The sequence below is a fragment of the Corticium candelabrum genome, chromosome 1 (assembly GCF_963422355.1).
Source record: "Corticium candelabrum chromosome 1, ooCorCand1.1, whole genome shotgun sequence".
In the NCBI taxonomy this organism is placed as follows: Eukaryota; Metazoa; Porifera; class Homoscleromorpha; order Homosclerophorida; family Plakinidae; genus Corticium; species Corticium candelabrum.
This window is the reverse complement of record NC_085085.1, coordinates 14,015,032-14,025,330: the sequence shown is the minus strand read 5'-3', so window position 1 is coordinate 14,025,330 and position 10,299 is coordinate 14,015,032. Positions and strand designations below refer to the sequence as shown.

The following is a 10,299-nucleotide window of genomic DNA, read 5'->3' as shown; positions in this document are numbered from 1 at the left end:
TTTCATCTTGACAACACATGTACATATCGTTTCATTAATTCAAAGACACAGTAATAAATGTTCTAATACAGTTGCCTTATACATCTAACTGTAAACGAGAATAGCTAACCAGGTACTTTTTTTGTATACCGTCAATCGTCTTGTCTTCTCATGGTGCTGTTCCATCAAGATATTGTAGAAGTTTCTCGAGTTTAGGACTTGTCTTTACAGTTCCAAAACAAAGATGTAACGTCTACACAAATACAGAAATCAGTCACCACAACAAAGGTAGATGTGTAACTGCACAACCTGCAATCACTTTGTCACTACAGTACAACACATTTAAAATTCACAAGTCAACCGAAATGCAATCCGTTTAACATGCAGGTCTCTAAACCTACATTAGTTAATTAATTAATGGTAATTGACATGTTAATTAACACTAGACATCGGATTGAATCTAAACCAACTTTTTAACAGTGTTTGGAGCAAGTAGGTCAATCTATCTTTAGAATGGTTTCAAGACACATCAATGCAAATACTTGGTTGAATTCAACCAACTATACAAAGTGCTTTTCTCACACATTCCATTCAGTAGTCACTGCACTTGTATGTACAGTACTTGCCACACTGGATTTTAACGACAACAATGGGCTCATTCAAGTAACAATGTTTACTTGAATAGAAGTGATGCTTTGAAGCAAAGCTCACCTTTCTTGTATGTTCAACTATTTGGTCCAATGAGCCAACTTCAGATTCAGACTTGGCAAGATTTGACTTTAGTAACTCAACTTTCTTCTCCATCCGATCCTTGTATTCGTCTCCAAATGCAATGAGCTCCTTCAGACGACTCTTGTAGTGTTGCTTTTTCTCTTTCATTTCTTCCAGTTGTCGCTGAGCGTCAGAACCCTAAACCATCAATGCAGCAGAGTAGTTGATGGTTAGACAATTCAAGTACTCACTCACCTGCAGCACATCTTTTAGTTGTTTGTATTGTTCATCCCGTCTCCTGAGATTAGCTTTTGTTTCGTCCAAACTTTTAATTGCTTGATTTATTCGACTTTGACATCTGTTTAGTTCAGAAATCAAATCTTTCCTGCAAAAAGGTAGTGCTTAAATTTCAGTTTGATTTCACATATAGACAAACAATATACATACATACATGTACACACTTCAGTATTTTTCATAATTTAACTGTGCAATTCAAACAACCAATAACCTTTAATGTTCTTTATCTTATTAATTAGTTAATTTCCTGTTGTGATTCTGCAACTACTTGAAGCAAAGTTCTTTTGCACAAATGATTAACTAAGTGTGAGCCTAGCATTAAGCCCCTGATTTGAGCAGTCATAGCGATATGGACAATTCAGTCAAAATGATGTGGCATGCTGACCAAAACACGACAGCTTTCAAACTCCAATAATGAAATCATCCATATCACCTAGCTATCAAAGCAAGACAATATTATCATTGCCATCTCTTTGTCAACCTGGTGTTGATATTGCAAGGCATAATTAATGATGAATGCCAGGCATTCCACAATACACTAAAAATGCACAAGTGCCTCTAAATCTTTTACTCATTTTTAAAATATAAAATTCTAGCTATTATCAGTCAGTGTTTGAAAAGTGGTCGTCAAGTTGCCATTTGACGACTAACTGAGTTCATGTGGCAACCAATTTTTCCAGTGAGGTTGCCATTCTGACTGCTAAAGTCACTCAAGTTATGGTAGACCCAATAAATCTTTGTTTTTATGCTGTAGAGTAGAATAATGAATTACTCAGGTAAAACTGAGAGTGACAACTCGGAAGTCCTGGAATTTTGTTTACTTGCCAGAACAATCAGTATCATTAGTTGATATCAATAAAATATATGTCAAAGTCTCTTTGACAACTAAAATTTGGAGGTTGCCAAGGTGATGACGTCTGCCATAAAATTTTGAACACTAATCACTACAAATTTTTAACCATTCACTAATAATGTGTAGTGGACAGAAACAGAAAGTGAGGAAGACAGAAAGAAAGAAAAAATAAAATGACTAATAATACATATAATACTTTTCTCTCTCCAATGTTGCTATCGTTTGTTTCAGTGTTTTCCATGTACCCAAGTCTTGCAGTTCGGTCACCATTTTCTGAAGATCATCAATGTGACCAATTAGATGCGCTAAACCAGCATAAGCCTGATCTCCCCATTCTAGTCTACTGTCTTTGGCTGCCAGCATCTTCCCTGCTAACACACGATCAACCAAACTGTCACTTGACAACAGTGATCTGCGTTTCATAGCCACTGTCTGTTGCTCTGTTGCAGTCCCTGATCTCATTGATAGCACACAAATAGAATCCAGGAATTTGTCCCACAGCTCTCTGACAGCTCGAGCGACAGCAACCAATTCCTCGTCTTGTTGCAACATGGACCGACGTGCTGCTGAGTGAAGAGTTGCCACTTCTTCACACATAGTCAATCGTTCGGCTTCAAGAAATTCTTGCATTTCGCCACTTTTCAGCTTCAGCTTCTGTATACAAAAGCATACAATTATAGAGCTATCAACAGTGCACAAAATATGTGCGACACTGCTTATTGTTGCCTATAAAGCAGCTGCAGGTTATAAACCAAAGGTTGTGTCTTGTTTACAAACACACTTTTAAGTTGCAAAACATCAAAATATTGTAAGACTATAATCAAGCATTATAGAACTCACATTACTTGCTCTCCACACATGTTACACATCAACATCCTCCACGGTTAGAAGTGTGCCTGTAATTCTCTTACCTCAAGATCTTGACATTGTGCTTTTAGTCTGCGAACGTCGTCCTGCAGTGTTTCTATGGCAAGGACAGCAGCTTGACCATTCTCATCCAACTCACATTTCAACCTAAGCACAAAAATTATTAAATTCTGCTATGATTACAAGACCTTGTCAAGCCAAAATAATACCAGATATAAAATAAATTAGTTGTGTGTTACTAGTTACTTTTATGAAAGAAGTAAATTTTGATAAGTGATTTAATTGAAACACTCGTAAACAACAAGTCATGCAGATAGCTATTCAAACATCACCAAAATAGTACTACTGCAAGCCCTAGAATTAATTTTTGAAATCAACTAATTAGATAATCATAACTCTAAACCTCTTCTAGTCAAACTGTCACATTTCAATGATATTTCCTTGACTCACTGTGTCTGCTTCAAATTGTACCTTAATTCTCCCCTAGAGTGGTAATACTGTAGTCTCGCATTAGCTTCGGTATTCCAGACTGCTTTCTTCTCTCCTCCCACTCTCCCTTCCCATCACGTGCAGAAAGCAGTCTGGAATACCGAGGCTAGTCTTGCATAGCCAGACCAGCTCTCTCTGCCATCATTCCTCCGACAATAGTAATACTGTACTACAATGAGCCTTCATCAATATTATTAGGGCCAACCATCTCTGCCTACTCCAAAGCATTGGTAAATGACCAATGCAAAAGCAAATGCTGCAGTTGCCAAAGCAATCATTGACTTAGGTAACAGTACAAAAAGAAAGTGCTTAACTTTTCTGACCACGACAGAGCAGCCATTGGTAAGCATGCAGCCAAAAAACAAGAATCAAACTTAATTGCATAAATTGAAATTGCATAAGTTAACCTGGCATAACATACTAATCCTACAAGATTACAAACCTCTCATTGTCATATGATAGTTGGTTATTTTCATGGGCATACTTCTCAGCTCTAATGTATAATCACAATAATTTAAAATAGTTGTGATTGAACGCAGCAAGAAGAAACTTGCTTTGTAGCTTCAGTAGTCAGCTTGTCTTGCATTAACTGATGCTGTGATTTGACTGTAGTCAGCTCCACCAGCAACTTTCCAACTTCAGTTACTAACTGTGACTCTCTGTGTTGTAGTTTTGCGAGTTCTGAAACAAAGTATCTCTTCTAAAACAATCACAGCTTGCTGTCTGCCTGCCTGCCTGCCTTTGTGTGTGTGTGTGTGTGTGTGTGTGTGTGTGTGTGTGTGTGTGTGTGTGTGCACGTGAGTGTGTGTGTTTCCAATTGTCGACAGCCAAAGTTTGAGAACAGAGTATGTCAAATTTTAGTTTATGTGTTTGTCTAGTTCTTTTAATCTGTAAGGCAAAGCATTTGTATTATTGATACGTGTGTATGTCTACACCTGTTAAAAAATAACCAATACAACATGAGCTCTGCACATACTCTTGTCTTGTTCTGACAACTCCTCTTCCAGGCATTGTATTTGTTCTTTCAGCGTGTGATTATCTTCAATATATTTGCCTACTGCTGCCTTTATCTGTCCCATTGCAGATGCAAACTCAATCTAACAACGTGAAGGTGGTCTTGTTATGATGTGAACTGAAAGTGTACATGAACATCATTGTAATCATACTTGAAATTTTTCTGCTTCTTGTATTTTCTCCATCATCATGTGAAAGACGTCTAAATCCTCTTCTAACACTTTATTCCTCTGCAGTTCACAATAGTAGCGTTCTTTATAACTTTCTTGAAACTGAAATTCCTCCATCAAGGCACTTATCTGACAGATACAAAAAGCACAAAAACAAAGCTTCAGACAGGTTTACAGCATTAACAGGGCTCTACAAGGACTAATCTACTTTCCTCCTGCCGAGTGAGTAGCCAGCCTACATTTGCTCACCCAGTAGATTGCTTCCAATGTTCATGTGGGACCTTGTTACTTTTCTTGTTCCCCAATCTTATCAAAATAGCGTAGAGTCTAAGCTAATGAAAATGCCTGGGTTTTTCATTAAGTCAAATGGTCATAATCATGCAATGTTAGTATGAGTGCATGTTGATAGTGTTGTTTCAGGTGCACTGTTGCCCAATCAGCTGTGGCTTATTACATGTCAATAGCCAACTAACAGCATACTTGTACAGGTCACGTGGAGGTAGGTATATGACAACAAAATGTATAATATACTGCCACAAGTGTTTGCACTATAATGGCACTGTAGTCAGTGAACAGAAATCAAACTACCCTAACATCAAGCAAATAAAATTACACAAAAGTTAGAAGTGTCAGCAAGTCTGAACGATATCGATAAAACACAAGTTGTCTGTAACCCGACCTGTGCCCTGTAGTGTAGCATGTGATATACCAAGCAAAGCAATCACCATAACTCATAAAATTTCTCAACGTAGCAAGTCAGAATACTTGTTTACTGTGTGCCTTATAAATGGTTTCCATTTACCTGCTCTGAGTCAATAAAAAGTTGATGTCTACTATTGCTATTTACCTATTACCTTGCTTAATTAAATAAGTTACTGTAGGCCAGCCCTATATTCAATATCTTGTTAGAAGTTGCTTGTTTACCAGTTGTCTGTCTATGCAACTAAATTATGCGCATGCACTGTATGTATAATTATTTATGGTGTTTATAATAAGCAGCATGCATAAAAACATTCTGTTGCTGTTTGAAATTGTTTACTTCTGTATCTCATAATTGAAGTAAATGTTTCCGTGCCTATCATGGACTCAGCTATGTACATCACCTTTTCTACTTGCTGTCTTGCTTTGCTCAGATCTCTTTGCAACTCTTTATTTTCTGCCTCTAAGTTGAAATATTTTACTTGATATTCGTCAATCGGTGGCAGGCACATTTCAGTTGCAACTGAACAAGTCTCAATGGGCTTTGTCTCTACAATGGCATCACACATTGTTGGATGATCAGTTGAAGTTCCGTTATCTACTGTCATCACACGACTCATCTCAGTACTCTGGTTTACAGTTAGAATGGGAGATGGTGCAACTTGAATTGACTGATTGTGGTGGGTCGTTAAAGAGCAATGAACTGGAGAGAGATGCTGTAGAGCAGAAGTAAGATGTAGAGAAGAGTCTTGACTGCTGTTGGTTGATGAAAGAAAGCTCTCTTCAGTGCAAGGAGTGTCACAATTTGAAAGAGACATCTCCCTACATAACCAACAAGATGAGAGAGATAAGACAACTGTTGAACACACACACACACACACACACACACACACACACACACACACACACACACACACACACACACACACACACACACACACACACACACACACACACACACTTGGAACCAGCATTTGTGTTGAGTTTGAACATCAATGCTCCACATAACTGAGACGTCAAGTCTGGTGTCGACGCTTGGTTACGTGCATGAGTTGGAGTTGAAGGAGGTGCAAGAAGACTAGGCGATGAGACACACGACGACCACAAGTCTGAACACAAAGACGACACACTGTTGTTCATCTCTGGTGTCTGTTCCTTGCTGAATGAAGTTGCCAAATCATCAACATCAACACAAATGATCTCATCTGGAATGCATCTGGGTTTTTCCACAGGTGTGCTAGTATCACCAGTATCTGATACCAAACTGTCTGTGAATTGAGATGGAGGAGAAATGACAACGCTGGAAAAGTCACTAACACACCTGACAAACGAATGCATTCAGAACATCATATGATGCACGTACACGAGTTAGTTGGCTGCTTGTGCAAATTGCTTTAATTAATTAAAGTTATGTATGTACAGTACAACCGAGTTACTTGCTTTAAAGGTACACTCCGTCGTTTAGCGCCCCACGCAAACTTGATTGCATAGATACGCAATCAAGATAGAAGGGTGATCTGAACTACAGGCAAAGCTGGATATTAAGTGCTAGATATTAGCAGCAAATAACGTGAAAACAGAGTGCATACGATGGTCACGTGAGAAACATTCCATCTACACGCACTAACGCTAGGAGCCTTGCTACCATCAAAATGCTAGAAGACACTCGTGAGATGTTGAAAAATGTGCCCGTGGGTTATGAAACAGGCGTGGATGCACATGCAAGGTTGAAGGGACCAACTGCACAACATTTGTGCGCTTGCACTTATCACGTGACCTAATTATTGCTTACCACGTGATCATCGTATGCACTCTGTTTTCACACTGATATGCAGCGCTCACATGTTCAAACCTGGTTTTGTGTAAAACGTAACCTATTTGGTGCCTTCAACCTGAGAAATGACAACGAGTTGGTTTGCACAACCCAAACTCTGCTTCAACGAGATTGCAAAATTGCTCCCGTACATTTTCCTTATTTGTAACGGTAACTACACTCTGATATCCAGCTTTGCCTGTAGTTCAGCCCAACCTTCCAACTTGATTGAGTATCCTACACAATCAAGTTTGCGGGGGCATAGTGCTAAACGACGGAGTGTACCTTTAACACTGCAAAAGTACTTCAGTTACAAGGTTGAAGTGCTGCAATAATACAGATCTATCCCACATGGTGTGTGCATATAAGAAACTTGTAATGTTTTTCCAAGCGTCTACTAGGGCATGGGCATTATTTTCTACTAGGGCATGGGCATTATTTTCTACTAGGGCATGGGCATTATTTTCTACTAGGGCATGGGCATTATTTTGGTCCTAGGCGTATGTACATGGTCGCAAAATGCTGTCGTTTGGCCAGTCATCATTTAGACACTTGAAGATAGAAATACCACAAAATGCCTGCAACTATCCGTTTGCAAGATCAAAGGTACTGGTATTTGTACAGCGTCAGTGTACACAGAGAAACTAACCACACACGCAAACCAGAGTTGTCGCCCTGAAACCCGTCAACAGCATCAGTATCAGTAATTGCACTAAAGAAATGAGTTTAGTGGTAAGCACTTTCACTCAACACTGACACCATGCAGCTCATCAAACGCACACGGACGGAGACGGATGTGTTCTGCAGACACCGTGTTGTTTATTCTGTGCATGCATATCTGGGCGTATACTTAGACATGGGCATTTTTGGGCTGAAAGTTGCTGACCTGCTGCGCCTGGGTACACACACACACACACACACACACACACACACACACACACACACACACACACACACACACACACACACGGGCATGGATGTTATTACGAGCTAGTATGGTATTGAACTATTCACAGTAACGTGTTACACTAAATTAATTGCCTTAGGCAGACAATTACCAAGGTCATTATGTTTCAATCCAAACACTTTACTGCTCTGTATCATACAGCATGCAGCAACATCACATACTGTATTCGCTTGATTATTACCCCAGCGCTTAAGTAAGACCTCAGCTACAACTTTGGTCAAAGTTCTAAGATCTTCACACCTCTTAGTCCTTTAATTTTTTTAAAATTAGTGCTAATTGGCACTTTCCACAGTCACTGTTTGCTAGATTTGCGCCTGTAGAAATGCTGCCATTCTTCAACTTGCACGTGCCTGTCAACTACATGTTGAACGTTTGATGACTCAGAGCGTTCACATCGGTCCTAATCATGATTAGTGTAACACCATTCTAACGCCGTAGAGAGTAGTAGTATTACAACGACATTAGTGGCGTTAGTGGTTGCACGTGACTTTGGCACGTGAGGTAGTATACAAGAAGAGCATGCCGCCGATGTTTCTGATGTGGTGTTGTATGTTGAAAAGTACAAACGCAGCAACAACATGGCGATGTATACAAAAGTGCATGCAGATGTATACTACATGCGTGTCTGTACATGTGACAACTTCCTGTTGTCCCTGAAGGAGCTGCCAGAGAAAGCAAACAAAACGTTTCCCTCTAAAACCTAAAGCAATGGATTCGTCAAAACAGTTCACGCAAATTCTTGCCAGATATGACAGACAAAAACCGTCAAGGCTAATTACACTCACGTGCCCACGTGACTTACTAATCATAGTTAGCAGTGTGAACGCGCTTGCATTATGTTGGCCTAATCATAGTTAGTCCTGATGTCGATGTGAACACGCTCTCAGATACCATACAAAAGATTAGGTTTTCTATATATTTTAGGTAGTGGCAGCGGTTATAGTGTAGCAACATGTTGTTTAATTAAGTTAATAAATAAATAAATCACTCTTGCCAATTAACAACTTTAGGTGTCAGTTTTGAGTAAGACCCCATCCCATACTCAACCCTTGACTCTGGCCAATCATTGGAGTGCGGTACTACTAGTGAGTGTGATATTGTATTCCATATATACATCTACACATCACATGTAACTCACTGTTGACTGTCCAACGAGACTGGCAATGGAAGACTGAATGGCAACGGCGTCAAAACAACACCGTCGGATGATGACAGACCACTAAGGCGTCCTACAAATCCAAACCACATGTTCACACCAACTATTCCCAATACAATTGCAACTCATTTCTCATACTTTGCTCCTCTTCTTGCCTCATGTTTTCACGTGCCAATTCTTCTGCTACAGTCCCAATGCATTGCTCCACATATCGACTAACAGCTGCCTCCTCTAGATTCTCGTCCTCATTCATTACAACTTGTTTCTTTTTGGACACTGACGTAATGTCACTGTTTATATTTGGAAATATTGCATCCAATTCAGCCATTAAGGTGTTCAGTAAATCACGTTGCTCGTGGAATTTTTCTTCTAAAGCCTAAACAACATCAAATACGTCATTAAATTAGCAACGTGTGTATTAACTCTGGTAAGTAGAGTTGTAAATACAATTAATATATTAAATGTTATTAATTACTTATTTAAACAACAAAATAAATTTTGCGTTTATAATTTAATAATTTTTTTAAAATTTTAATAATTAATAATTATTTAGATAATAAACACATTTGAAATAAACGACAATTCTTATAATTAATAACAAATTATTTAATTAGTCAAATATTTATTTGTATATTAAAATATGTATAATTTAATATAATTATATATAAATTAAAAATTAAAAGTTATTTAATTAACTATTATATATCAAGTCATACCTAATTCAATTAAGAATTTAAAATTATAAACTAATTTATAAATTAAAAATATAATTAATTATAAATTTAATATCAATTATTTAATTTAAAATTATTGAATCCTATAAAAATATTTATTTTTGCTCACTTCCTTCTCTGCTACCGCTTTCTGGTATTTTGCGTCTTTGTCTTTCTCTGGCGAGCCCCGTAAACGTTTCATTTCAGCACTCAAAGCGTCATATTGATGACGTAGGGCTGCGTACGCGTGCGACAAACGTGCATGCTCGTCGTCGCTGTCGTTGCGTTTGTGTGACGGTTTTCCAGGCGTTGGAGCTCTTCGCTCGACGTTGGGATTACGATTGGTAAGTGGTCCTCTGCCAGGTGTCGAGCTAAACGCGAATGAGACGCTCTTGCTTGTCTGACCCTTCTTGGTGTCTCTACTCGAGAGTTGCCCAACGTTTTCTTGATGACAAAGTACTAGGCGAGACATCATAGTCGCCTTGAGACTACGAACGCCGTGGCGAAATGATTGACGTTTCAAACGTACCGCAGATAGCAAATGAAGCTTTTGATTGGACGGTGTCGCGCA

At 38.7% G+C, this 10,299-nt stretch overlaps 1 protein-coding gene across 2 annotated transcripts; it reads right to left on the bottom strand.

The window, feature by feature from the left end:
- On the bottom strand, positions 1-10,268 carry LOC134192607 (centrosomal protein of 290 kDa-like). Of its 2 annotated transcripts, XM_062661355.1 has the most exons (14): positions 9,859-10,268; positions 9,154-9,391; positions 8,998-9,088; positions 6,041-6,400; positions 5,484-5,901; positions 4,363-4,509; positions 4,173-4,293; positions 3,751-3,877; positions 3,639-3,689; positions 2,752-2,854; positions 2,037-2,494; positions 946-1,075; positions 691-888; positions 1-232 (listed from the first exon to the last, which is right to left on the bottom strand). In XM_062661355.1, exons 1-14 carry the CDS (start codon positions 10,201-10,203, stop codon positions 149-151), a joined length of 2,871 nt encoding a protein of 956 aa, XP_062517339.1. In that variant the 5' UTR covers positions 10,204-10,268; the 3' UTR covers positions 1-148. The 2 variants fall into 2 exon arrangements, with proteins under 2 accessions (XP_062517339.1, XP_062517347.1); XM_062661363.1 differs by lacking the exon at positions 6,041-6,400.
- Positions 10,269-10,299: the final 31 nt, after the last annotated feature.